The 26,907-nt window shown below is 62.3% G+C and overlaps 1 protein-coding gene across 6 annotated transcripts; it reads right to left on the reverse strand.

Moving 5' to 3' along the window:
- Positions 1-522: 522 nt before the first annotated feature.
- On the reverse strand, positions 523-26,808 carry MUC6 (mucin 6, oligomeric mucus/gel-forming). Of its 6 annotated transcripts, XM_086384319.1 has the most exons (35): positions 26,484-26,808; positions 24,066-24,309; positions 23,873-23,999; positions 23,552-23,642; positions 23,373-23,482; positions 22,987-23,194; positions 22,770-22,892; positions 22,342-22,462; positions 22,123-22,261; positions 21,931-22,035; positions 21,733-21,805; positions 21,509-21,646; positions 21,129-21,290; positions 20,960-21,054; positions 20,742-20,874; positions 20,268-20,517; positions 20,137-20,189; positions 19,936-20,045; positions 19,335-19,486; positions 19,037-19,178; positions 18,848-18,958; positions 18,337-18,522; positions 18,022-18,261; positions 17,712-17,868; positions 17,208-17,345; positions 16,967-17,029; positions 16,385-16,414; positions 15,859-16,050; positions 15,497-15,766; positions 12,351-14,882; positions 3,378-12,287; positions 2,109-2,147; positions 1,706-1,918; positions 1,509-1,611; positions 523-1,185 (listed from the first exon to the last, which is right to left on the reverse strand). In XM_086384319.1, exons 1-35 carry the CDS (start codon positions 26,791-26,793, stop codon positions 1,008-1,010), a joined length of 16,248 nt encoding a protein of 5,415 aa, XP_086240445.1. In that variant the 5' UTR covers positions 26,794-26,808; the 3' UTR covers positions 523-1,007. The 6 variants fall into 6 exon arrangements, 5 of the variants coding, with proteins under 5 accessions (XP_086240445.1, XP_086240446.1, XP_086240444.1 ...); XR_015157787.1 differs by having other exon boundaries at positions 1,706-1,829; positions 3,378-14,882; XM_086384320.1 differs by having other exon boundaries at positions 1,706-1,786; positions 3,378-14,882.
- Between the last annotated feature and the right edge of the window lie 99 nt (positions 26,809-26,907).

Genomic DNA, 26,907 nt, shown 5'->3' on the forward strand with positions numbered 1-26,907 from the left:
AAAGCAGTGCCGGGGTGCTGATGGGAACGTGTGGTCTCTAGAGGGAAGGGTCCCGTGGGGCCATAAGCGCTGATGACACGGGCCATCATCTGGCCCCAGTTCCCGGTCACAGGGCAGGAGCCTCGGTGTGCCCAGATGACGTGCCTTTTGCTCTGCACTTGGACTCAGAATGTGGGTTGAGCCTGCAGGACTCACTGTGCGTGTCGGGGGCCCGCCTTCTAGAGGGTGGGGGTCTAGGGGACAAGTGGGCCCAGGAGTTCCTTCCTGGAGAGTAAGCCTGCTGAGCTCAGGCAGGGCGACCCCCGCCACAGGTGGGGTGCAGGGTCCCTTAAGACGAGGGTGTCACGGGAGAGTGGTCCTGAGCTAGGAGCGGGGCAAGGGCCTGCAGGGGAGGGGAGGGGAGGGCCTGGGGCCACAGCAGTGTCCCTGCTGGGCCCAGACTGATGTTGGGCCAGTCCCGTGGACCAGGAGTGGATCTGGGGGCTCTGAACGCGAGGGCGTGGGAGCCAGCAGGAGTCTTCGTGAGCCTTCGTGCTTCGACCAGTGCGTTTATTTGTCACCCGTTCACCGGGGCTGTGGGGCACAGCGCCTGGTGCCCCCTCCCCAGGGTGAGCTTTGTTGGCAGGCAGCTGGGGTGCTCCTCCCCCTTTGCTTCCCTCTGTGCGCCGTGACCTGTGTCTCTCCCCGATCCTCTGCTCGGGGGCCCGGCCTCCCAGGAGCCCGTTCTGGACGGCCTTCCTTGCTGCTCTCACCCCGGGTCCTGGTCCCAGCAGGCCTGGAGGCTGTGTGCACGAGCCGTGGGCGTGCAGGCAGTGCCCTGTGTGGCCCCGGAGGCCAGCCAGTCCAGTGCAGCCTGCTGGGTCCAGTCGGGTCTGCAGAAGCCCACCTGCACCTCCTTTCTCTCTGGGGGCCCAGGCGAGCCCCCTCGGAGGCTCTCGGAGGCCGCGGCTATGCCTCGGGAGGGGCTGCGGGGCCCAGCGTGTCGGGGCGGTTTTGTGGATGCAGCTCTAGTCTCCGCAGCGCCGGCGGCGGCACGCACAGCTGCTGAACACTTGCACCGTGAGCACCAGCTGCTGCCCCCGCACCGCAGGGTCCGTGCAGGGCAGCACGAGCTGCTCCTCGTAGGAGCTGACGGGGTGGCAGCAGCTGCAGGTGGTGGCCACTTGCATGGTGTTGGTGTTGAAGCTGCAGAGGAGCAGTGGTGGAGCGTGCGTCAGGGCAGCTGCCTCAGGGTGCCCCTCCCGGGCCCTTGGAGAGGTGGGCGCCAGGATCCCAGCCTGGGCCTTCAGGCAGGGGCTGGCTCCCGTTTCTGAGCTCCCCTGCTCCCAGCAGGTGTGGCGCAGACAGGTGTGTGTGTGGGGGCCAGGGTGACCTGACGGGGCGGCACGCTGCTGGGGCTGGGAGCTCTCGGTGGATCTTCCCTAGCTTCTGTGAGAAGTGCCTCTGTTGGGCAGGGCGGGCTCCCAGCCCAGGACCCGGACAGGTGCTGCACAGGGCCGATGGCTCACCTGGCCGAGGAGGTGCACACACCCTCGCAGCGGGTCACTGTGATGTTGGCCGTGCACCCCTGGTAAGTGACTTCTTCCTCAGACACCTTCACGCTGCAGGCCCCTGGGCGTGGAGAGGCAGGCGTCAGACAGCAACCCCGGGGCATGGCCTCTGGGGGCTCCGCACCTGGCCCCCTCGAGAGCAGGAGCTGACGTACCTGGCTCTAGGACGGGGGTTTTTAACCCCTTGTTCTGCGGCACAGTGGGTGGTGCTGGCTCCGCCGAGGGAAGGCTGCCAGCTGCCTGACTGCTTAGATGATCTGAACGGGGCCACTTGGGCACCTGCCCACAGTGGTGTCTCTCCTGGGTCCCCACCCTGGGCCCCGGGCCATCTCCCCTTGTCTGAGCCCCACCAAGGTCAGACCTCACAGCTTTGTGTAGAAACAAAGCCCAACATTAAGTCTCTCGTTGTGTTTTTTCTTACTGAAAACTGGCTGCATTGGATGTCCCTTAAGGTCGAGGGTTTCTCAGAGGGTGAGGCCGATTCCAGCCCTGGCCCTGGTGGAGCCATGCTCAGCCCCCAGCCTCCCTCGCCACCTTCCCTCCCGGCCCAGCACCAACCTGTGGGCAGAGCTGTCTCTGATCTGCTGGTCTCAGTACCTGTGAGAGGGATGGGGTAGGTGTCAGTGTACCCCATGGGAGCAGATGGTATCGCATGAACTCCCGGCAGCGGTCTGTGCTACTGGGGGCGGGCTGGATGTGGACCCGGCTGTGAGCTCTGCCCTGCATCCATTGCAGTGGACAGGCCTGGGTGCCCGTCAGAGAACTGCCAGTGTGGGACTCCAGTGAAAAAGGGAAGACTGCACAGTGGCTCTCCCCTTCCCACCGGCCCCCGTGCGAGGCCTGCCTGTGGCTTCACGCCTTCCTGCCTTGCTTCTCCACTGGAGGTGAGGTGAGAGGCTTGGCAGGGACAGAGCTCGGGGTGCGTCCCCATGGTTCCCATTGCCCCCGCCCTCCTCTGCTCCATCTCCTGCTCCTGCTCTCACCCCACACTCTGGTCTCCTGCTCGACAGGCAGCCTCTCCCTGGTCCTCGTCCCTCAAGAGAGCAGGCTGCCTGTCAGTGCCATCCTGCAGTGGCAGGTGTCCCACTGTGGGAAGCCTGGGGATGCATGCCATGCAAGGGAGAGGCATCCCTGGAGGACAGGGGGCTCGGGCAGGTCTCGAGCAGGAAGGCAGAGCAGAGCTGGAGGCACCTGCAGCACTGAGGCCTGGGCACCCCAGCCACTAGTTCCAGTTCAGCCCCTGGCAAGCACCTGAAGTGAGCTGTGTGTGTGCTTTCTGTAACCTGGGTGAGGCTGGCCAGGCTGGAGTTCACTGACCTGGCCAAGAAAGGCCGAGGAGAGGCCCAGAGGACATGTGAGCAGCATACAGCAGAGGGCAGGATGGAGAGGGGGTGGGGGAGCTGTGGCCCTGTCCTTCCAGACACCCCCAGGACATGGCTGAAGCACCAGAGCTTGGAGACCTGGGGTGGCACGCCAGGGCTGGCCAGAGGCTGCGGCTGCAGCTCCAGCTGGTTGTGCATGACCCCAAGTCTGCTCGTGGTCCTGTGCTGCCCGACCGTCCCTAGGCAGGGCAAGTGATAGCTTTAGAGGGGAGAAACATACACTTGCTGTGAGAGCCAGACCAGCCTCTGTGGGTGTGGGCAAGGCGTGATGGGGTGCAGCAGAGGTTGGGGGAGAGGCAGCACCCACAGGGTCATCAGGGGGTGTGAGGGGACAAGAAAAGGCGGGGATCCAATGGGAGTGGCCCAGAGTGTTGTCCAGAACACACAGACAAGGCTGAGAAGTGTGTCCCGTGGGTCATGAGGTGGCTGCAGAGCTGTCACTCACCTGCAGAGCTGGGAAGAGATGTGACGAGAGAGGAGATGGACTGGCTCTCAGTGGACACAGACCTGGTGGTGGGGAGGGAGGAGCTTCCGTGTGCAGTGATGGAGCTGGCTAGGAACACAGTAGTCTGCAGCCTGGTGGTACTCGGCTGTCTGGTGGTGAGGTTGGTGGCTGGAGAACTTGGGACGGCTGTCACCCCCAGTGTAGAAGACAGGAGGCCGTGGGTGGGGGTTTGGGTGGTGAGAGAGGTGGACTGGGCGGTGGTGGACTGAGAGGATGGGACAGAGGAAGTGGGACTGCTGACCGTGGTCCGGGGTGTAGACAGGATGACCGTACTAACAGTGGGGGCAGGGGACAGGGTGGGAGCTGATGGAGGTGACGGGGAGGCCCTGATGGGTGTGGAGGCGGCTGGGGAAGGGGGGCTGGTTGGCAGGGACGCTGTTTGTGACATGGTCAGAGGTGCAGAGGGCGAGGGACTGTGTGGAGCTGAGCTGACGCTTGGGATGCTGTGTGAAGTGGAGACTGCAGAAGGGGAAGGGGAAGACGATATCGAAGGAGAGGTGTTCGAGGACCCGTGAGGAGGAGGAGAGGAAACAGTGGGCAAGGAGGAGGGGGTCGGGACAGTGGAAGAAGAGGGGTAGTGGGGAAGAGTCGACACAGAAACAGAAGTGGTTAAAGGCCTTTGGCTTGGGTTCAGAGAAGCTGGAGAAGACAATGGAGAGCTGAAGCTAGAGCTTTGTAGTGGTGCTGTGCTGACTGAGCTCTGGGTTTGTGTGGTCCCTGTTGTGGTCTTTGTGAGTGGCAGGGTTGTGGGTGTGGTGCTCCCTATTGTTGTTGTCAGCAGTGGGGATATGGATGTGGGTGCCGTGGATGTGACCGGGACGTGTGTCAATGGCGTTGGGGTGCCAGTAGGCTTTGTGGTGGAGTAGGTAGCATGGGACTCAGTTGGGGTGATGACTTGGTGAGAGGTTGAAGTCACAGATGTTGACACATGGATGGGAAGGGTCTCTGGATGTGATGGGGTGGAATGGGTGGTGGTGGTCCGGAAGGAGGTTCCTGTTGGCAGAACTGTTGTGTGAGAGGTGGTGTGGACAGAAAAGGTGGCACTGGAGTGAGTGGTGAATGGAGTGTGGGGCCCAGTGGGGGCAGCTGTTGTGGTGTGTGTCACGGGTGTTCCAGTGCCTCTACTGGTAGATGGAAGGGAGATAGTACTGAGCAGTGGAGAAGTGGTTACAGGGAGGATGGTTGAAGTAGAATGTGATATTGGGGCTGTGGAGGTTGTTATTGTGCTGACCAAGTTTTGGGCTTGAGTGGTCCCTGTTGTGGTCTTTGTCAGTGGTGGGACTGTAGGTGCAGTGGTCTTTGTCAGTGGTGTGGCTGTGGCTGTAGTGGTCTCTGTGGTGGTCTTTGTCAGTGGTGTGGCTATAGGTGTGGTGGACCCTATGGTGGTCTTTGTCAGTGGTGTGGCTGTAGTGGTTTCTGTGGTGGTCTTTGTCAGTGGTGTGGCTGTGGTGGTCTCTGTGGTGGTCTTTGTCAGTGGTGTGGCTGTGGTGGTCTCTGTGGTGGTCTTTGTCAGTGGTGTGGCTGTGGTGGTCTCTGTGGTGGTCTTTGTCAGTGGTGTGGCTCTGGGTGTGGTGGTTTCTGCTGTGGTGGTTGTCAGTGGTGTGCCTGTGGGTGTGATGGTCTTTGTCAGTGGTGTGGCTGTAGTGGTGTCTGTGGTGGTCTTTGTCAGTGGTGTGGTTGTGGTGGTCTCTGTGGTGGTCTTTGTCAGTGGTGTGGCTGTGGGTGTGGTGGTCTCTGTCAGTGGTGTGGCTGTGGTGGTCCCAGTGGTGGTCTCTGTCAGTGGTGTGGCTGTGGTGGTCTCTGTGGTGGTCTTTGTCAGTGGTGTGGCTGTGGTGGTCTCTGTGGTGGTCTTTGTCAGTGGTGTGGCTGTGGTGGTCTCTGTGGTGGTCTTTGTCAGTGGTGTGGCTCTGGGTGTGGTGGTTTCTGCTGTGGTGGTTGTCAGTGGTGTGCCTGTGGGTGTGATGGTCTTTGTCAGTGGTGTGGCTGTAGTGGTGTCTGTGGTGGTCTTTGTCAGTGGTGGGGCTGTGGTGGGTTCTGTGGTAGTCTTTGTCAGTGGTGTGGCTGTGGGTGTGCTGGTCTTTGTCAGTGGTGTGACTGTGGGTGTGGTGGTTTCTGTCAGTGGTCTGTCTGTGGGTGTGGTGGTCTCTGTCAGTGGTATGGCTGTGGGTGTGATCTCTGTTGTGGTCATTGTCAGTGGTGTGGCTGTGGGTGTGATCTCTGTTGTGGTCATTGTCAGTGGTGTGGCTGTGGGTGTGATCTCTGTTGTGGTCATTGTCAGTGGTGTGGCTGTGGGTGTGGTGGTTTCTGTTGTGGTCTCTGTCAGTGGTGTGTCTGTGGGTGTGGAGGTCTCTGTCAGTGGTGTGGGTGTGGTGGTTTCTGTGGTGGTCTTTGTCAGTGGTGTGGGTGTGGTGGTTTCTGTGGTGGTCTTTGTCAGTGGTGTGGGTGTGGTGGTCTCTGTTGTGGTCATTGTCAGTGGTGTGGCTGTGGATGTGGTGGTCTCTGTCAGTGGTGTGGCTGTGCTGGTTCCTGTGGTGGTCTCTGTCAGTGGTGTGACTGTGGGTGTAGTGGTTTCTGTGGTGGTCTCTGTCAGTGGTGTGACTGTGGGTGTAGTGGTTTTTGTGCTGGTCTCTGTCAGTGGAGTGGCTGTGGATGTGGTAGTTTTTCTGGTTGTCTTTGTCAATGGTGTGGCTGTGGGTGTGGTGGTCCCTGTCAGTGGTGTGGCTGTGGGTGTGGTAGTCTCTGTCAGTGGAGTGGCTGTGGATGTGGTAGTTTTTCTGGTTGTCTTTGTCAATGGTGTGGCTGTGGGTGTGGTGGTCCCTGTCAGTGGTGTGGCTGTGGGTGTGGTGGTCTCTGTCAGTGGTGTGGGTGTGGGTATGGTGGTGGTTGTCAGTGGTGTGCCTGTTGGTGTGGTGGTTTCTGTGGTGGTCTTTGTCAGTGGTATGGGTGTGGTGGTCTCTGTTGTGGTCATTGTCAGTGGTGTGGCTGTGGGTGTGGTGGTCTCTGTCATTGGTGTGGCTGTGCTGGTTTCTGTGGTGGTCTCTGTCAGTGATGTGACTGTGGGTGTAGTGGTTTCTGTGGTGGTCTCTGTCAGTGGTGTGACTGTGGGTGTGGTGGTCTCTGTCAGTGGTGTAGGTGTGGTGGTTTCTGTGTTGGTCTTTGTCAGTGGTGTGGGTGTGGTGGTCTCTGTTGTGGTCATTGTCAGTGGTGTGGCTGTGGGTGTGGTGGTCTCTGTTGTGGTCTCTGTCAGTGGTGTGTCTGTGGGTGTGGTGGTCTCTGTCAGTGGTGTGCCTATGGGTGTAGTGGTTTCTGTGGTGGTCTCTGTCAGTGGTGTGCCTATGGGTGTAGTGGTTTCTGTGGTGGTCTCTGTCAGTGATGTGACTGTGGGTGTAGTGGTTTCTGTTGTGGTCTCTGTCAGTGGTGTGACTGTGGGTGTGGTGGTCTCTGTCAGTGGTGTGGGTGTGGTGGTTTCTGTGGTGGTCTTTGTCAGTGGTGTGGGTGTGGTGGTCTCTGTTGTGGTCATTGTCAGTGGTGTGGCTGTGGGTGTGGTGGTTTCTGTTGTGGTCTTTGTCAGTGGTGTGGCTGTGGGTGTGGTGGTTTCTGTTGTGGTCTTTGTCAGTGGTGTGTCTGTGGGTGTGGTGGTCTCTGTCAGTGGTGTGGGTGTGGTGGTCTCTGTTGTGGTCTCTGTCAGTGGTGTGTCTGTGGGTGTGGTGGTCTTTGTCAGTGGTGTGGGTGTGGTGGTTTCTGTTGTGGTCATTGTCAGTGGTGTGGCTGTGGGTGTGGTGGTTTCTGTTGTGGTTGTCAGTGGTGTGGCTGTGGGTTTGGTGGTCTTTGTCAGTGGTGTGGTGGTCTCTGTTGTGGTCTTTGTCACTGGAGTGACTGTGACTGTGGTGGTTTCTATTGTGGTTGTCAGTGGTGTGGCTGGGGATTTGGTGGTCTTTGTCAGTGGTGTGACTGTGGGTGTGGTGGTCTCTGTCAGTGGTGTGGGTGTGGTGGTTTCTGTTGTGGTCTTTGTCAGTGGGGTGACTGTGGTGGTTTTTGTGGTGGTCTTTGTCAGTGGTGTGGGTGTGGTGGTCTCTGTTGTGGTCTTTGTCAGTGGAGTGGCTGTGACTGTGGTGGTTTGTGTTGTAGTCTTTGTCAGTGGTATGGCTGTGAATGTGGTGGTCTCTGTCAGTGGTGTGGCTGTGCTGGTTTCTGTGGTGGTTTCTGTCAGTGGTGTGATTGTGGGTGTAGTGGTTTTTGTGGTGGTCTTTGTCAGTGGTGTGTCTGTGGGTGTGGTGGTCTCTGTTGTCTTTGTCAGTGGTGTGACTGTGGGTGTGGTGGTCTCTGTCAGTGGTGTGACTGTGGGTGTAGTGGTTTTTGTGCTGGTCTCTGTCAGTGGAGTGGCTGTGGATGTGGTAGTTTTTCTGGTTGTCTTTGTCAGTGGTGTGGCTGTGGGTGTGGTGGTCTCTGTCAGTGGTGTGGCTGTGGGTGTGGTGGTTTTTGTGCTGGTCTCTGTCAGTGGAGTGGCTGTGGATGTGGTAGTTTTTCTGGTTGTCTTTGTCAGTGGAGTGGCTGTGGATGTGGTAGTTTTTCTGGTTGTCTTCGTCAATGGTGTGGCTGTGGGTGTGGTGGTCACTGTCAGTGGTGTGGCTGTGGGTGTGGTGGTCTCTGTCAGTGGTGTGGGTGTGGGTATGGTGGTGGTTGTCAGTGGTGTGCCTGTTGGTGTGGTGGTTTCTGTTGTGGTCTCTGTCAGTGGTGTGACTGTGGATGTGGTGGTTTCTGTGGTGGTCTTTGTCAGTGGTATGGGTGTGGTGGTCTCTGTTGTGGTCATTGTCAGTGGTGTGGCTGTGGGTGTGGTGGTCTCTGTCATTGGTGTGGCTGTGCTGGTTTCTGTGGTGGTCTCTGTCAGTGATGTGACTGTGGGTGTAGTGGTTTCTGTGGTGGTCTCTGTCAGTGGTGTGACTGTGGGTGTAGTGGTTTCTGTGGTGGTCTCTGTCAGTGGTGTGACTGTGGGTGTAGTGGTTTCTATGGTGGTCTCTGTCAGTGATGTGACTGTGGGTGTAGTGGTTTCTGTTGTGGTCTCTGTCAGTGGTGTGGCTGTGGGTGTGGTGGTTTCTGTTGTGGTCTTTGTCAGTGGTGTGACTGTGGTGGTCTCTGTTGTGGTCTTTGTCAGTGGAGTGGCTGTGACTGTGGTGGTTTGTGTTGTAGTCTTTGTCACTGGTATGGCTGTGAATGTGGTGGTCTCTGTCAGTGGTGTGGCTGTGCTGGTTTCTGTGGTGGTTTCTGTGGTGGTTTCTGTCAGTAGTGTGATTGTGGGTGTAGTGGTTTTTGTGGTGGTCTTTGTCAGTGGTGTGTCTGTGGGTGTGGTGGTCTCTGTTGTCTTTGTCAGTGGTGTGACTGTGGGTGTGGTGGTCTTTGTCAGTGGTGTGGCTGTGGGTGTGGTGGTCTTTGTCAGTGGTGTGGCTGTGGGTGTGGTGGTTTCTCTGGTTGTCTTGGTCCATAGTGTGACTGTGGGTGTGGTTGTCTCTGTTGTAGTCTCTGTCAGTGATGTCACTGTGGGTGTAGTGGTTTTTGTGGTGGTCTTTGTCAGTGGTGTGACAGTGGATATGGTAGTTTCTCCTGTTGTCTTGGTCCGTGGTGTGGCTGTGGGTGTGGTGGTCTTTGTCAGTGGTGTGGATGTTGTGGTTTCTGTCAGTGGTGTTTCTGTGGGTGTGGTGGTCTCTGTTGTGGTATTTGTCAGTGGTGTGACTGTGGGTGTGGTGGTCTTTGTCAGTGGTGTGGCTGTGGGTGTGGTGGTCTTTGTCAGTGGTGTGGCTGTGGATGTGGTGGTCTTTGTCACTGGTGTGGATGTGGTGGTCTTTGTCAGTGGTGTGGCTGTGGGTGTGGTGGTCTTTGTCAGTGGTGTGACTGTGGATATGGTGGTTTCTCTGGTTGTCTTGGTCCATAGTGTGACTGTAGGTGTGGTTGTCTCTGTTGTAGTCTCTGTCAGTGATGTCACTGTGGGTGTAGTGGTTTTTGTGGTGGTCTTTGTCAGTGGTGTGGCTGTGGGTGTGGTGGTCTTTGTCAGTGGTGTGGATGTGGTGGTTTCTGTCAGTGGTGTGTCTGTGGGTGTGGTGGTCTCTGTTGTGGTCTTTGTCAGTAGTGTGACTGTGGGTGTGGTGGTCTTTGTCAGTGGTGTGGCTGTGGGTGTGGTGGTCTTTGTCAGTGGTGTGCCTGTGGGTATGGTGGTCTTTGTCATTGGTGTGGCTGTGGGTGTGGTGGTCTCTGTCAGTGGTGTGGCTGTGGGTGTAGTGGTTTTTGTGGTGGTCTTTGTCAGTGGTGTGCCTGTGGGTGTAGTGGTTTTTGTGGTCGACTTTGTCAGTGGTGTGCCTGTGGGTGTGGTGGTTTCTGTTGTGGTCTCTGTCAGTGGCGTGGCTGTGGGTGTGGTGGTCTTTGTCATTGGTGTGGCTGTGGGTGTGGTGGTCTCTGTCAGTGGTGTGGCTGTGGGTGTAGTGGTTTTTGTGGTGGTCTTTGTCAGTAGTGTGACTGTGGGTGTGGTGGTCTTTGTCAGTGGTATGGCTGTGGGTGTGGTGGTCTTTGTCAGTGGTGTAGCTGTGGGTATGGTGGTCTTTGTCATTGGTGTGGCTGTGGGTGTGGTGGTCTCTGTCAGTGGTGTGGCTGTGGGTGTAGTGGTTTTTGTGGTGGTCTTTGTCAGTGGTGTGCCTGTGGGTGTGGTGGTTTCTGTTGTGGTCTCTGTCAGTGGCGTGGCTGTGGGTGTGGTGGTCTCTGTCAGTGGTGTGGCTGTGGGTGTAGTGGTTTTTGTGGTGGTCTTTGTCAGTGATGTGACTGTGGATGTGGTGGTTTCTGTCAGTGGCGTGATTGTGGGTGTAGTGGTTTTTGTGGTGGTCTTTGTCAGTGGTGTGGGTGTGGTGGTCTCTGTTGTGGTCTTTGTCAGTGGTGTGGCTGTGGGTGTGGTGGTCTTTGTCAGTGGTGTGACTGTGGGTGTGGTGATCTTTGTCAGTGGTGTGGATGTTGTGGTTTCTGTCAGTGGTGTGTCTGTGGGTGTGGTGCTCTCTGTTGTAGTCTCTGTCAGTGGTGTGACTGTGGGTATGGTGGTGGTTGTCAGTGGTGTTCCTGTGGGTGTGGTGGTTTCTGTGGTGGTCTTTGTCAGTGGTGTGCCTGTGGGTGTGGTGGTTTCTGTTGTGGTCTCTGTCAGTGGCGTGGCTGTGGGTGTGGTGGTCTCTGTCAGTGGTGTGGCTGTGGGTGTAGTGGTTTTTGTGGTGGTCTTTGTCAGTGATGTGACTGTGGATGTGGTGGTTTCTGTCAGTGGCGTGATTGTGGGTGTAGTGGTTTTTGTGGTGGTCTTTGTCAGTGGTGTGGGTGTGGTGGTCTCTGTTGTGGTCTTTGTCAGTGGTGTGGCTGTGGGTGTGGTGGTCTTTGTCAGTGGTGTGACTGTGGGTGTGGTGATCTTTGTCAGTGGTGTGGATGTTGTGGTTTCTGTCAGTGGTGTGTCTGTGGGTGTGGTGCTCTCTGTTGTAGTCTCTGTCAGTGGTGTGACTGTGGGTATGGTGGTGGTTGTCAGTGGTGTTCCTGTGGGTGTGGTGGTTTCTGTGGTGGTCTTTGTCAGTGGTGTGCCTGTGGGTGTGGTGGTTTCTGTTGTGGTCTCTGTCAGTGGCGTGGCTGTGGGTGTGGTGGTCTCTGTCAGTGGTGTGGCTGTGGGTGTAGTGGTTTTTGTGGTGGTCTTTGTCAGTGGTGTGGCTGTGGGTGTGGTGGTCTCTGTCTGTGGTGTGGGTGTGGTGGTTTCTGTCAGTGGTGTGGGTGTGGTAGTCTTTGTCAGTGGTGTGACTGTGGGTGTGGTGGTCTCTCTTGTGGTCTCTGTCAGTGGTGTGACTGTGGGTGTGGTGGTCTCTGTCTGTGGTGTGGATGTGGTGGTTTCTGTCAGTGGTGTGACTGTGGGTGTGGTGGTCTCTGTTATAGTCTCTGTCAGTTGTGTGACTGTGGGTGTAGTGGTTTTTGTGGTGGTCTTTGTCAGTGATGTGACAGTGGATGTGGTGGTTTCTGTCAGTGGTGTGGCTGTGGGTGTGGTGGTCTTTGTCGATGGTGTGGCGGTGGGTGTGGTGGTTTCTGTGGTGGTCTCTGTCAGTGGTGTGGCTGTGGGTGTGGTGGTCTCTGTAAGTGGTGTGGCTGTGGGTGTGGTGGTCTCTGTTGTGGTTGTTGTCAGTGATGTGACTGTGGATGTGGTGGTCTCTGTCAGTGGTGTGGCGGTGGGTGTGGTGGTTTCTGTGGTGGTCTCTGTCAGTGGTGTGGTGGTTGGTGTGGTGGTCTCTGTAAGTGGTGTGGCTGTGGGTGTGGTGGTCTTTGTCAGTAGTGTGACTGTGGGTGTGGTGGTCATTGTCAGCGGTGTGGCTGTGGGTGTGGTGGTCTCTGTTGTGGTTGTTGTCAGTGATGTGACTGTGGATGTGGTGGTCTCTGTCAGTGATGTGACTGTGGATGTGGTGGTCTCTGTCAGTGATGTGGCTGTGGGTGTGGTGGTCTTTGTCAGTGGTGTGGCTGTGGGTGTCATGGTCTTTGTCAGTGGTGTGGCTGTGGGTGTGGTGGTCTTTGTCAGTAGTGTGACTGTGGGTGTGGTGGTCATTGTCAGCGGTGTGGCTGTGGGTGTGGTGGTCTCTGTTGTGGTTGTTGTCAGTGATGTGACTGTGGATGTGGTGGTCTCTGTCAGTGATGTGACTGTGGGTGTGGTGGTCTTTGTCAGTGGTGTGGCTGTGGGTGTGGTGGTCTCTGTCAGTGGTGTGATTGTGGTGGTTTCTGTGGTCGTCTCTGTCAGTGGTGTGGCTGTGGATGTGGTCTTTGTCATTGGTGTGGCTGTGGATGTGGTTTCTGTCAGTGGTGTGGCTGTGGGTGTGGTGGTCTTTGTCATTGGTGTGGCTGTGGATGTGGTTTCTGTCAGTGGTGTGTCTGTGGGTGTGGTGGTCTCTGTTGTGGTCTTTGTCAGTGGTATGACTGTGGGTGTGGTGGTCTTTGTCAGTGGTGTGGCTGTGGGTGTGGTGGTCTCTGTCAGTGGTGTGGCTGTGGGTGTGGTGGTCTCTGTCAGTGGCGTGGCTGTGGGTTTGGAGGTCCCTGTGGTGGTGGTTGTCAGTGGTGTGGCTGTGGGTGTGGTGGTCCCTGTGGTGGTTGTCAGTGGTGTGACTGTAGGTGTGGTGGTGGTTGTCAGTGGTGTGGCTGTGAGTGTGGTGGTCTTTGTCAGTGGCGTGGCTGTGGGTGTGGTGGTCCCTGTGGTGGTTGTCAGTGGTGTGACTGTAGGTGTGGTGGTGGTTGTCAGTGGTGTGGCTGTGGGTGTGGTGGTCCCTGTGGTGGTTGTCAGTGGTGTGGCTGTAGGTGTGGTGGTGGTTGTCAGTGGTGTGGCTGTGGGTGTGAGCACTGTCTCTGTGACAGGGGTGTGTGTTGATGGAGGAGGGGTGCCAGTTGTCTTTGTGGTGGAGAAGGTGGTGTGGGACTCGGTCAGGGTGATAACCTGGTGAGAGGTTGGAGTCACTGAGGAGGTGGCCGATGTTGACACGTGGACAGGAAGGGTCTCTGGAGGTGGTGGGGTTGGGTAGGGTGTGACTGTGGGTGTGGTGGTCTCTGTCAGTGGTGTGACTGTGGGTGTGACTGTGGGTGTCGTGGTTTCTGTCAGTGGTGTGTCTGTGGGTTTGGTGGTCTCTGTTGTGGTCTTTGTCAGTGGTGTGGGTGTGGGTGTGGTGGTCTTTGTCAGTGGTGTGGCTGTGGGTGTGGTGGTCTCTGTCAGTGGTGTGGTTGTGGTGGTTTCTGTGGTGGTCTCTCTCAGTGGCGTGGCTGTGGGTTTGGTGGTCCCTGTGGTGGTGGTTGTCAGTGGTGTGGCTGTGGGTGTGGTGGTCTTTGTCAGTTGTGTGGGTGTTGTGGTCTCTGTCAGTGGTGTGGCTGTGGATGTGGTGGTCTCTGTCCGTGGTGTGGCTGTGGGTGTCGTGGTCTCTGTCAGTGGTGTGGCTGTGTGTGTCGTGGTCTCTGTCAGTGGTGTGGCTGTGGGTGTGGTTGTCTCTGTCAGTGGCGTGGCTGTGGGTTTGGAGGTCCTTGTGGTGGTGGTTGTCTGTGGTGTGGCTGTGGGTGTGGTTGTCTCTGTCAGTGGCGTGGCTGTGGATTTGGAGGTCCCTGCGGTGGTGGTTGTCAGTGGTGTGGCTCTGGGTGTGGTGGTCTCTGTCAGTGGTGTGGTTGTGGTGGTTTCTGTGGTGGTCTCTGTCAGTGGCGTGGCTGTGGGTTTGGAGGTCCCTGTGGTGGTGGTTGTCTGTGGTGTGGCTGTGGGTGTGGTGGTGGTTGTCAGTGGCGTGGCTGTGGGTGTGGTGGTCCCTGTGGTGGTTGTCAGTGGTGTGACTGTAGGTGTGGTGGTGGTTGTCAGTGATGTGACTGTAGGTGTGGTGGTGGTTGTCAGTGGTGTGGCTGTAGGTGTGGTGGTGGTTGTCAGTGGTGTGGCTGTAGGTGTGGTGGTGGTTGTCAGTGGTGTGGCTGTAGGTGTGGTGGTGGTTGTCAGTGGTGTGGCTGTGGGTGTGGTGGTCCCTGTGGTGGTTGTCAGTGGTGTGACTGTAGGTGTGGTGGTGGTTGTCAGTGGCGTGGCTGTGGGTGTGGTGGTCCCTGTGGTGGTTGTCAGTGGTGTGGTTGTGGTGGTTTCTGTGGTGGTCTCTGTCAGTGGCGTGGCTGTGGGTTTGGAGGTCCCTGTGGTGGTGGTTGTCTGTGGTGTGGCTGTGGGTGTGGTGGTTGTCAGTGGCATGGCTGTGGGTGTGGTGGTCCCTGTGGTGGTTGTCAGTGGTGTGGCTGTAGGTGTGGTGGTGGTTGTCTGTGGTGTGGCTGTGGGTGTGGTGGTCTCTGTCAGTGGCGTGGCTGTGGGTGTGGTGGTCCCTGTGGTGGTTGTCAGTGGTGTGACTGTAGGTGTGGTGGTGGTTGTCAGTGGTGTGGCTGTGGGTGTGAGCACTGTCTCTGTGACAGGGGTGTGTGTTGATGGAGGAGGGGTGCCAGTTGTCTTTGTGGTGGAGAAGGTGGTGTGGGACTCAGTCAGGGTGATAACCTGGTGAGAGGTGGGAGTCACTGAGGAGGTGGCCGATGTTGACACGTGGACAGGAAGGGTCTCTGGAGGTGGTGGGGTTGGGTAGGGTGTGACTGTGGGTGTGGTGGTCTCTGTCAGTGGTGTGGCTGTGGGTGTGGCTGTGGGTGTGGTGGTTGTGGGTGGAGTTGATGTCTGGGGTGTGGTGGGGACAGGGAGTGGAAGGGTGGTGCTGGAGTGGGTGATGGGCATGGCCGTGGAGGGAGGAGCCGGTGTGTTGGGGCTGGCGCTGCCCTCGGCCCCAGTGGTGGGGGCCGTTGGTCTCAGGCCCGTGTGTGCCGTGCTGGGCCCTGTGGTGCCCTCTGGCGGTCGTGGGGGCTCCGTGCGCTGTGTCTCCTGGCTGATGGGGGTTTTGGGGGTCCATCGATGTGTTGAGGATGCTGTTGAAAGCAGGGCGTCATTTCACTCCCTCCCCCTCGTACCCTGCTGTGGGGTCGCCCACGCCTTCCGCATCAGCCTCCACACCTGTGGCTCTAGTGTGCCTGCGGGGTGTCCAGCAGCTTTCTGGATGACTCTGGTTCCTCTCCCAGCCCCCTGGCCCGGCACTGTCTGTGGGCCCTTGTTGCATCCTGAATGTCTGCAGTGGGTTTTGGGGTCCCTCCCTAGCAGCCCTACTCTCAGGGTGGGCTCCTCTGCCCCGGCCTCAGGCAGGTGCTTCCTCTTCCCTCCTGCTCTCAGGGGAATGGGAAGTTGGTGGCCCTGCCCCCGAGCTGGGGCCTGTGCGTGGCTCAGGGGCCTTTTGGAGCCCTTGCGCCCTGAGGCCTGTGGATCCCTCAGTGAGGGTGGCCATGGGGGAAGGCTGCTTGGGTCTGGTGGTCTGGGAGATGTATAGAGAGGAGTGTAATGAGCTGGGAGGGCCGCCCCCATCTTAGACCCATGGTCATAGGGGCCACCCAAGGCCGCTCTCTTCCCCGTGGCCCAGAGGCTCAGGCTGGGCACCAGGGCTGCCCCGTGGAGGCCTCTCTGCAGGGACAGACAGTGGTGGCATGCTTACTTGTGGGGTTCCCTGTGGCGGTCCCCGACGTTGCCAGGCTTGGTGAGGCATTCCCTGTGGCGGTCCCTGATGTTGCCAGGCTTGGCGAGGCTGCTGTGGTGCGCACCGTGGCCCGAGCTGTGGACTGCGTGGCGGTGCTGAGGGAGGGCCCCGTGGGCCGTGTGGTGGCCCAGGTCACGGGAGGGCCCGTGGCTGTGGACCTTTGCGTGGCTGTGGGGACCGGTGCAGATGTGGCCCGGGTGGTGACAGCAGAGGTGCTCCAAGGTGACTCTGCAGGGACGGTGCCTGGTGTCCTCTTCAGCCCCACCCACACACCCCCAGGTGCTTCCTCACACACCGTTGGGCCTCTGCCTGGGCCTTACCCTCCAAGGAGACCGTTGGTTGTGTCCGGGTGGTTGGGGCTGTCCCTGCCTGTGTGGATGAAGAAGCCGTGGCTGGGAGGCTGGGCGTCTGCATGGGCCCCGTGGGTGTTGTTGGGGAGCCGAGCCCAGTGCTGGGGATCAGCGCGGTGCTGGCCGTGGCCGTGGCTGGCGTGGTTTCTGTGGCAGGCGAGCCTGTGGGGGACACGCGTGCTGCTGTTGTGGAGTCGGCAGCTGCCCCCGCACGCCCTTGAGGAGGAGCCCTCTTCCCTGCTGGGCCTCTGAGCCTCCTTTGCTGGGCAGGCGGCCCCGCGGTGCTCAGTGGCTGGGCGTTGGGGCCTGCCTGCCCTTCCCGTCTGGCTCCTTCCCCCAGGGCTGGCCCAGGTGCACCTGCCCCCGACACCCGTGTGCCCGGCTGCTGCCCCGGTGGACAGACAGAGGCTGGCCTCCTGGGCCGTCCCGTGGAGTAGAGCCGGGAGAGCCGGGGAAGAGCCCGCATCACCACGATCCCACTCGTGTGTGCAATCACCTGTTGGCGCTGGCGTGGTGGGCACCGGCACTGCAAGAAGGGGGCTGGTCAGGAGCGCTGCCCTCCCGTCCCCTGCCCCCCACCCAGGGAGGCCCTGCAAAGCCTTCGGTTGTGTCCCAGGGGTTGTCAGGAACCCAGGGGTTGGAGCTGCCATGGAAGTGTCGGGACTCCTGCTTCCCGTCCTTCCCCCACTCCCCATGTCGGCATGGATGGGACTGGCAGGGCCGGCCGGATGCTGCCCCAGGGTCGCTGCAGGTGATGGTCAGTGCCCCCCAGCTGCCTGTTGCTGAACCCAGGGGAGGTCCCTGCCCTGTACCCACACTGCTTAGCAGGCCTGGGTATGCCCTGCGACCAGGGCCGGGAGAGTGGGTGTTTGGTGCATCCATACTCTCAGAGGCTGGGAGAGTGGGTGTTTGGTGCACCCACACTCTCAGAGGCCGGGAGAGTGGGTGTTTGGTGCAGGGAAGCAAGGGCTGACCCTTTTCCCTGGGTGTCTGGCTGTGTCCCAGGGAGCAGGGTGCACAGGGGCTCACCGGGAGCTCTGTGAGGGGTGGGGGCTTGCGGGCAGTGGGCTGAACTTACTGCATGGCATGCACGTCCCCTTGTCGTGATCGAAGTACTCATCCCGGGAGCAGTTGTAGCAACCTGAGAGGTGCACGCAGAGAATGGCCAGACCTCAATGCCCGAGCCGGAAGCCCCTCTTCCCCCAGCCTCAGCCCTCCCGGAGGGCCTGTCAGGCTCCCTGCCATCTGGCTCCCCATCCCGCCTGTCAGTGGTCCTAATGCTGCAGGCCGCCCTCCTCCCATCTCTCCCACGCCCAGACCTTCGACGTTGTCAGGGACGCTCTGTGGTGACGCAGGGCAGAGGCACGGCTGGTAGTGCCACGTGCAGTTGGCCTCCTGGGTGTACTGGAACTCGCCACCCACCTGCGTGTGCGTGTTGTAGAACTCACAGTACACGGCTAGGGGGAGGGGCACCATCAGTGGTGGAGCCAGGCTCAGGGTCCCCCCGCCGGGCTCAGGGTCCCCCTGGGCTCAGGGTCCCCACAGGCTCAGGGTCCCCACCGGCTTAGGGTCCCCCCGGGATCAGGGTCCCCCCGGGCTCAGGGTCCCCACGGGCTTAGGGTCCCTCAGGGATCAGGGTCCCCCGGGATCAGGGTCCCTCTGCTGGGCTCAGGGTCCGCCCGCCAGGCTCAGTGCCCTTCAGGGATCAGGGTCCCTCTGCAAGGCCTCCCTGGGCATGGCCTGCCGCCCATCCTGGAGAAGCGCCGCAGCCTGGCAGCTCAGCCACGGCCCTGCAGAGGCTGGAGGGCCAGAGCAGGACTCACGGCAGAAGTCAGGGGACCGCCAGTCCACACACACGCCCTTGTCCACGCAGGCCTTGGCGTAGGCGGCCACAGCATCACATAGGCACTCGCAGTCCCCGCCAGTGTCGCACGCACACGTGTCCTGCACGCAGGCCTCGTAGTAGGGCAGGCGGTAGACCTGTGGGTGCCCCTCGGGGTCAGGTGGGGCCTGGCCTGGCCCCGCTGACCTGCCCAGACCTGCTTGGCGTGGGCGGGGCGGGGCGAGGGAGCGATGGGGCGGGACGGGGCCCACCAGGTGGGGAGGGGCAAGGGCGGGTGGGGCGGGGCCCACCTGGCCGTGGCAGGCTGCGAAGGTTTGGCTGTTGATGATGCTGCACTTGCGCTCGGCCCAAGATTGGCGGAAGGTGTTGAGGCTACAGGGGTCCAGCACGAAGGTGGTGTCGCCGCACAGTGGGCTCTCCTTCCAGGAGTTCACAAACTCCAGCTCGCTGGATGCCAAGTACTTGCTGCGTGTCTGGAAGTCGTCTTTCATATTCCCATTGTAGTTGCCACATAGGCCACAGAGGGGATCCTGCGGGGGCCGGTGTCAGGTGCCAGGCGGGCAGGGGCTCCCCACACCCCCAGGCCGCAGGGCGGGCAGCAGTACCTGGGAGGCGCGGGCGACCTTGATGAAGACGGTCATGTGCTTGTTCCAGGTGAGGGTCAGGTTGTACGTGCTGCCGATGGTGATGTCCAGCACCAGGTGCAGGGAGCCAGCCTTGACCCGGAAGTGCACGCCGGGGTCCTCCCCGCTCACCGTGTAGTTGGCGTCTGCCAGCACGATGGACAGGCCCTGGGGGGCGCAGCTGTCACCAGCTGCCTGCGCTCTGGGCAGCAGCTCAGTGCTGTGGGTCTTCCCCCTCCTGGCCTGAGCTTTCCTGGCCTGGGGGCCTGCCCTCTAGAGCCTTGTTGGGAGAAGGTCCCAGGGCACCCTGGAATCTGCTGAGGGCTGAGGGTCAGGCTTGGGGGAGACCCCTCCCCGCTGCACCGTTGTCCAGTTCTGGGGGACACTGCCAGCATGGTGTGGACGTGGAGGTCAGGGGCAGAGGTCAGCAAGGATCCTGAGTGGCCAGGCTCTGGGGCCCCGTGGCGGTTGGGGAGGCTGCCCGCTTGCTTACCCCCAGGAGGATCTTTATGGCCCTCGAGCAGGTGGCACCCGACTTTGCGCACACGACGTTCTCTGTCAGGATCTTGAAGGTGGGCTGCGAGTCACTGGCATTGCAGCCGTCCTGTGGGGAAGGGGTGTTGAGGAGCCGGCCCCATGGCCCCCAGCCCCACATTGGCCCCGTGGCCTGGCGCGCACTCACCGTGACCAGGATGTACTCGCAATTGCCATCGAACACAAAGCGCTGCCCGTCAAAGGTGACCACGTGGCCCTCCCCATAGAGGCTGCAGGTGGACGGGCAGTGGGCGCTCTGCTGGCAGGACCATGTCCCGTTTGAGCAGATGCTGTGGGAGGAGCAGGGTGTCCTGGAGTTCGGGGGATGACCTGGGCACACGCACCCCACAGGACCCTTGGCCTTGTGGGTAGGAGGGGCCCCTGCCAACGCCAAGCACCTGACGACAGTTGGGCCACCAGGGTTTGCGGGTGGGGTTGCAGCTCACCAGCTCTTACAGTCGGTGTGGAGCTCAGCGCCCCGGGGATAGGAGATGCCGGCAAACTCGCATGGGCACTCCTCGGGGGGCACGCACTGCCCGCTGGCATTCTCGTAGAGCCCCTTGGCACAGACACATCCGGGCTCACACTTCGTGGGCACCTGGGGGAGGAGGGTCGGTGGCCCCTGGAGGGTAGCCCCATTTGGGGCCACTACAGCCCTGGGCCCTTCTGAGGCCCCCTACTGCGTTCTTCCCAGGCCTCTCCCTGCATAAACCCTGCTCTGGGCCTTTCTCTTATCAAAGCTGCCCCGCCCCGCCCTTAGGGGCATCACGGCTGGGCTGCTCTAGCCCCTTCCCAAGCAGCAGGGCCCTCAGTCCTCAGGGAGCCCACAGAGGAGCACGCTTGGCGGCCAGGCCGTCGGTCACACGCATCATGGGGTGGGTGGGATGGAGCATGGCCTGCCGTCCCTGAAGGGCCTGTGGGAATCCTCTCATGGACCAAGGAGCTGTGGGACGCCCACTGTGGGAATGCCCGCCCCAGGGCATCCTTGGCTTCCTCAGGCAGTGGGGTCTGCTCTACCAAGGAGCACCCTTGCCCCTCGCTCCTTACACAGGGGGTGCCAGTGGCCAGCATCTGACAGGTGGGGGCGCAGGCTGCCCCAAACTTGTCCTCCGAGGACTGACTGCAGGACTGGAAGGTCTTTGGGGCTGAGCAGGTTGCTGCAGAGACAAGGGGCCCGGGGTGAGGTGGACACAGAGGAGCCGAGGCCCCCGCAGTCCAGCTCCGCCAGCCTTGGCTGTAGCCACATACCCAAAAGCATCTGAGGCCGCACTGGACAGCTCAACCGCCCACTGATGCAGTGGCTGTGGGAGAGAAGCCGGGTGAGCACTGCCTCGGCAGGGCCGCAGGCCGGGCAGCTGCCCTCCGGAGCCCTTGCTCACCAGACGACCCCGTTGACCATGGTGGACTGGTCGGCCAGGATGAACCCGTGGTTGTCCAGGAGGCAGGGGCACTGGGCCTTGCGCACACACTCGGCCTTGTGGTTCAGGTAGGTGCCCTCGGGGCAGTTGCAGCCATCCACCGGCACAGCGCTGGGGTGGCACTCGGCCTCGCGGTCCGTTAGCGACAGGCACGTGTGGTCACAGGCCTGGCTGTCGTAGCTGAACGTCTGGTTGCCTGTGCAGGGAATGCCTGCGGGGGCCCGGGGGACAGGAGACGGATCCTGGGGAGGCGCCCTCTGTGCCCCCCTCGCAGGCCACGCCCACCTGCTGTGCCCGCCCCCATAGGCCACGCCCACCCACAAGCCCCGCAGACACCTCCAGCCCCACTTTGCCCGCCGCCACAAGTCCCGCCCACCACACAGGCCCCTCCCACTCTGCTGAGCCCACCACACAGGTCCCGCCCCCCCCACGCACTGCAGTTGTCCACGCTGCTCCTCCAGCCCTGCAGCAGGACGCCCCGTGAGGCGCACGCCAGCGCGTAGTCACCGAGGGCGGCGCAGATGTGCGGGAATGTCTCCTCGTAGTTGCAAGCCTGGTACACGCACCTCTGCGGGCAGACAGTGGCCATGAGCGTCCTCCTGGAACCCCGAGGGTCTCCCCAGGGGCCTCTCCATGCCCACGGCCCCACCCACCTTGTAGAAGGGCTTGGGGTCCACAGTGGCGTGACAGTTCTCAAACACCGTGCCCTTCTGCACCAGCACCGCGCAGTGGGTCTCCGCACACACCTCTGGGGGGACAGGCGGGCGTGTATCAGCTGCCCGGGGTCTCCCGCCCACCCCGCCCTTCCTGGGCAGCACTCACTGTTGAGCTGGCTCATGGAGCAGGGGTTGATCTCACGCTCCAGCGCAGCGGGGCAGTTTCCTGCTCGCCAGGAGTCCACGAAAAGCGAGGCAGTGCCCTCGGCGATGCCCATGCTCGTGGTGAAATCGTCCGTCGTGTCCCCGTTGAAGTTGCCGCAGAGCCCTGGGCCGTTGGCGAGGGTGGGTGGCCTGTGCTCCTTCCTGTCCTGCCCTGCGCTCCCTGAGGCCCCCTCCTCCCCTAACCACACTGGGAGGGCCAGCTGTGGTGCTGGATGGGCTGGGTCAGCGCCAGGCTCTGCCGGGCCCTCCTCCTCTGGGGTGGCCAGGCCGGGCAGGGAGGGGCGTCTGGGCCAGCCCTGGGCAGACTGGGGTGGGACTCACCTCTGGTCTGGCCTCTGAACTGGGGCCCGACGGTGATGTACAGCTGGAACACGGGCCACAGCTGGATCACAAGCTCTAGCCCGAAGGTGGTGACCATCTGAAGGTGGGTGGATGTCTGCCTGAAGACCGTGATGTTTCCTGAGGGGACAGGAGCCTCAGCGGGTGGCCTGCTTTGGGACCCAGCTCAGCGAGGCCCTGGGTGCCGGGCAGGGCTGGGGACGTACGAGTCTTGTATGGCAGCCACTTGGTGTCGCCGCTGTTGGTGACGACCTCATCCTGAGAAATCACGATTTTGTCCTGGGGGAAGGAGGCTTGAGTTACAGGGGGCTGGGAGCAGGGGAAGCCCCCACCTCGTGTGGGCCAGGCAGGGTGAAGCGGGAGCTGGGGTGTGTCTGCCTGGGGCACAGGTAGGGTGGCCTCACCTTGCTGGACTTGTAGATGACAGCAACCAGGGAGGTCTCCGAGTGAGAGTACCCAGACTTGTCGAACACAGCCATGAGCGAGCCACCGTCAGGGAGCTGGGGGCTCTGGGGGAGGGTGGCTCAGGTCAGGCCCCAGGGCGCTCACGGTGTCCCCCCGCCTGTGGCGGGGCCCCTGGTGGGGGTGTGTCCTACCTGCACAAGGACGTAGGTGCAGGTGCCATGGAAGCGGAAGGGCCTGGCGTCGAACGTGGTGACGAAGGAGCCGCCCTCCAGGGCACAGCGCCGCGGGCAGGGCCGCTCCTCACACTCCCAGTGGCCCCCCGAGCACCGGCTGTGGGTGGCAGGCGTGACCCAGCGTTCCCCAGCACCGCCCGCTGGCCTGCACGCCCTCTCCCGCGGCCCGGCACTCACCAGGTCTGGCAGGCGGCTGTTGTGACCTCCCCGGGGGCATAAGCCACCCCGCTGAGCATGCAGGGGCACTGGGGCTCGGGAACACAGCTGTGGTTTTTCGAGATGTCATCCAGAACCATCCCTGCAGGAGAGGGGCTTCCTGGGGCTGCGGCTGGGCCCTGCCCCGCCTGTGGGGTCATGGGAGAGCCCTTCCCCTCGGCCCTACCCCCTCCCTGGGTGCTGCCCCATGGGTGGCAGGCCCTGCCCCGCCACCGCCCTGCTCCCTGAGGGTGGGCACCTGCACGTGCACAGGGCAGGCAGAGCCTTCGCTGGGGCAAGTCCCAGTGGAGCGTCTGGGGCCGCGGGTCCTGGCTCCCAGCCTGGGGTTGGGGGCATGGAGGCCCGGCTCTGGGCTCCGCTAGGGGCTCCTGGGAGGGTGGTGCCCTCACCTTCTGGGCAGAAGCAGCCGAAGGTGCAGAAGCTGGAGCAGCTGTGCTGCGGGTTGGAGCAGGTCTGCACGCAGGTCTCGCCGCACTCGCGGTACACCTGGTTGGCCGGGCACTGGCCCACAGCTGCAGGTCGAGCTGCCCTGTGAGAGGGGCCTGCGGCCCCCAGCCTGACCCCCCACCACCCGCCCTGGCCCTCTCCTCGCTCCCCGGGACTCACAGCAGAGGTCGAGGCCCCGCCAGCTGCTGACGGGCTGGCCGGCCACGCTGCACTGGCGTGAGTACTCGGACAGCGTGGCGCAGCTGCAGTTACGCCGGCCGGGCTCCACGCATGCGGCCATGTCCGCCTGGCAGCTCAGCAGGAAGGGCTCCTGGGGCACGGTGCACTCGGGCGCCACCAGGGTCAGCAGCTGCAGGCAGGTCTGGGCCTGGACACAGGGCCACGCAGGGTCATGGGGGCCAAGGCACGTTCCCCACCACACACATGCCCTGCAAGGCTGGGGTGTTGCTGGCCTGGGTCCCTGTCAGACCCCATGGGCTGGCCCCACCCTGGTGATAGGCCCCCCACCTCCAACCCCGGGAGCCCGGCCCCGCCGCCTCACACACGTGCTCTGCCTGCAGGAGCCGGGGGCTGGGGATGGCCTCATAGGCACAGATCTCGTTGGGGTCATCCAGCTTCTGGAGGGCAGCGTACTTGTGGGGCTCCAGCAGTTGGCCTGGGGGGGCAGGGCGGGGTCAGCACCCCGGTTGCCGGGCCACAGCGGGGGCCGCCAGCCCTCACCTACCGTTCTCGCTCAGAAACTCGTTGGTCTTCTCGCCGTCGAAGTTCCCACACAGCCCGCACATCTTGCCCATGTACTTCCTCTCCACCAGCACCTGCAGGGGTGGGCACTGCCGTTGGGTGGGCGGGGAGGGGCACAGGGCCCCGGGGCCCCCCAGGAGCTACTCACACCCGCTCCAGGGGCACAGAGGCCCCTCACAGGGGAGGACCCAGGCCTGCCCGCCCAGCTCCCCACTGGGGATCCCCGTTCTCACTAGCTTGTCCTCAAGCCCCTGGGAAGCCCAGGCTCCCCAGCCCGCCCCCCGCCCCCTGCTGACGCCCTCACCATGAGATGGGCACCGGGACCCCACATGACCACCAGCTCCATCTCCAGCTGCTTGGCCAGCAGCCTCACGCTCTGTCCGAAGGGTGTGATCTGGAGCCCGTTGCTGGTGTGGGGCAGGCTGACCACCCTGCAGGGCAGCTGTGGTCAGCGCCGCCCCCGGCCCCCAGCTGCCCCTCCCGGCTTTCCGGCCTACCCCACGTCCTTGATGGTGACGACTGTGTCCTGCACGGTGACCGCAGAGGCCCCCAGCTCCACAATGATCCGGGAGATGTTCCCAGCAGGCCCTCGCCGTAGCTGGACGCTGAAGGTGGATGGGGCATCCTTGCAGACGGCCGCAAAGATGTAGTTGCAGGTCCCCGAGAAGTCGTACGTGTGGCCATCGAAGGTGGAGAAGTGGCCGGCCCCCCACGTGGAGCACCGGCCCCTGTCGTCGGGAGCTGCAGAGAGCGTGCGGTCTTGGAGTTCTGCGTCCTCCCAGCTGGCACAGTGGGTCTGGAGCCCCTCCCAGTCTCCAGGCGCCCCCCGGGGGTGGGTGGGGAGAGGCCCGCATCCCCATGCCCACCCAGCTCTGGGCTGGGGTCTGCCTCACGGGAGTGTGGGCCTCTGTCGGGGCTGGGCTCTGGGACGTGAAGCAGCAGCTTAGCCTGCGCTCAGCAGGACCCGTGGCCCCCTCTGCAGGAGAAGCTCATCTCCCCTGGGGGAGGGGTGGGCTGGGGTCTCCCCTCGCGGAGACTCCAGGCCACACTCGCCCTGTAGCTGGGCCGTGGCCCTGTGCCCTGGGCAGTTCCTCAGGACGGGGGGCTGCCCGTGAGCCTCATCTGGCTGTGGGGGATCCTTCGCCCTGTGGAGCCCTGGGGGCACCGAGGAGCTGTCCTCCAGACCTGCGAGGACAGGGCCCCCCATCAGCGTGTGGCCACCCACGTCTGGGGGTGAGGTCCCAGTGCTGGTGGGTGGCAGGGTCATCTGAGTGCGCCCCGGGGTCCCGTCTCTGCCCCGGTCCGCTGTGCCCCCTGCCTCAGGGTGCGCGGGTTCCTGGCCACGCCGACTCCCGAGTCCCAGCATGGTGGCTGCCCGCATCGTCCCTCTGGGTGGCACCAGGAGCGGGCCCGCCTGACTGATGGCCGTGGGGTCCCCAGCCGGCTCAAGGGGTGGTGACCCGGCCTCCTCCCCTACAGCACCCACCACGCGGGTGTGCCCCTGGCACCTCTTCTCAGCTCACCACCAGCCCCCACAACGCCTGGAGTCACGTTGGCTGTGCCACCCTGGACGGGCCCTGTGGGCCTGGCACACACGGTGTTCCTTCTGCACGCTTGGCGGCCTTTCCTGCATTGCCCGTTCTGGTCGGCCTGGGCCCCGCTCAGAGGCCTCCATCCCAGAGTCCCCGGCCTCCAGACCCCAAGGTCGGAGCCTCTGGTCCAGGAAGGCAGGGCCTCCCTCCCGCCTCCCCCGGGGCCAGTGCGGGGTCAGCGCTTAGACACCCTGTCCCGCTCCCAGCCCCACCGTGTCCGCAGCCCAACCCTCCACGGCTCCAAAGCCATGCCCCTCGCCGCCCCTGCGTCCTACATCCACCCTGGCTGGCTCCTGGCGTCTCCCTCCCCCTGGTTCTGGGCCCAGGTCTGGGGGTCCCCAGGGCCTGGATTGGGCCCAGGGAGGTGGTCTTGGCTGGGCAGGGGTCCTGGGTGCTCAGAGCCACCCCTGGTGAGAAAGCTGGTGCCTGGGGGTGCGGAAGGGGCTTCGTGGGAGGTGAGGGGTGGAATGGGCCTAGGGCTGCCCACTGGCCTCGCAGCCTGCCCCTGGGCCGGGCACCTCTCCCTGGCTCCACATTGAGGTTAGAGGGGCCCTGGGGCTGCCAAGGGGCACAGCGGGGCAGGAGCTGAGGAGGTAGGCTTCCTCCTGGCTCGAGACCCGGCTCTGGGTCAGGCCTGGTGCTTGCTGTCAGCCAACAGGAAGGGCTTCCGCTGGCCATGGGGTGACCCCTCTGGGCTGGCCCCTTCTGAGGGGTGCTTGGCTGAGGGTCCTGGAGGAGGAGGAGGGGGACCCATGTCCCCATGGCCTGACAGGTGAGACTGGGTGGGGCGGCCCTTCTAGCCCCCGTTTCTTTGATCCTCACATCATCACACAGGGGAGTGTCACCCCACTTTACAGACCGGGAAACCGAAGCCCAGAGCCCCCCTCGGGCTTGCTATTAGTAGCCAGGACTCCCCGGAGTCAGCTCTCTCCCTGAGTCTTTTGACTTCAGTGCCCACAAGGCCCCCTGCACGCCCTCTGGCTGCCCCTGGGGACCCCAGAGGCCTCTCAGGACCCAGGGCCCGGTGGGGAGTGCCAGTGCCAGGCTTCAGGCACTGAGGCCCCACCACTGTCCCCCGCCCCGCACGCCTGCGTCCCGAGGGACCCCTGTCCCCCGACTCGCGTGGACGTGTGGGCCTTGGCCAGCAGGGCAGCCATGGGGCAGGGACAGGCCACCCTGGCCTGTCGGTCGTCTCCTGGTCATCAGTGTCCACATGGCCCGCCTGCCTCCCGCCAAGTCTCTGAGGTGAGAAGGCCTGGACACGCTCCCACGCGGAGGGGCCCCGAGGGGTCTGGCACCCCGATGCCCATGGCCCCCACTCACCGGCGCCGAGCAGGGCCCCCCCGCAGGAGAGGAGCAGCAGCAGCCGAGGCCCAAGCATGGCGCGAGGCGGGAGCGGCCGCTGCTGGACTCGTGCCTCCGCGGGGGACACCGCGGCCGGCTGCACCAGTGCGACCCGAGCAGGCGCCCAGCACCTTATGTAGGGTGAGGCTCGCCCGCCACGCCCGCCGAGCCCCACGCTCCGTCCCCAGCGCCACGGCCGGCCGGGCGCCACGGCGGCCAAACAGGATCTCCGGCGCTGCTTTATCAGGACGTGGCCTTTGGAAAATTCTTGAGCAGGCAGCAGCCCCATAATTACTCACCTCTGGGCAGGGGGCTGGCACACACCCTCTGGGGTCCCGCAAACATCTCCGGTGTTTACTCGAGCTGTGGTTGCCAGGAGTCTCCCGGGGTCACTGCAAGGAGT

This window comes from Bos grunniens, chromosome 29 (assembly GCF_055505025.1).
Source record: "Bos grunniens cultivar Pamir isolate PY7600 chromosome 29, Bosgru_T2T1.0, whole genome shotgun sequence".
Taxonomy (NCBI): Eukaryota; Metazoa; Chordata; class Mammalia; order Artiodactyla; family Bovidae; genus Bos; species Bos grunniens.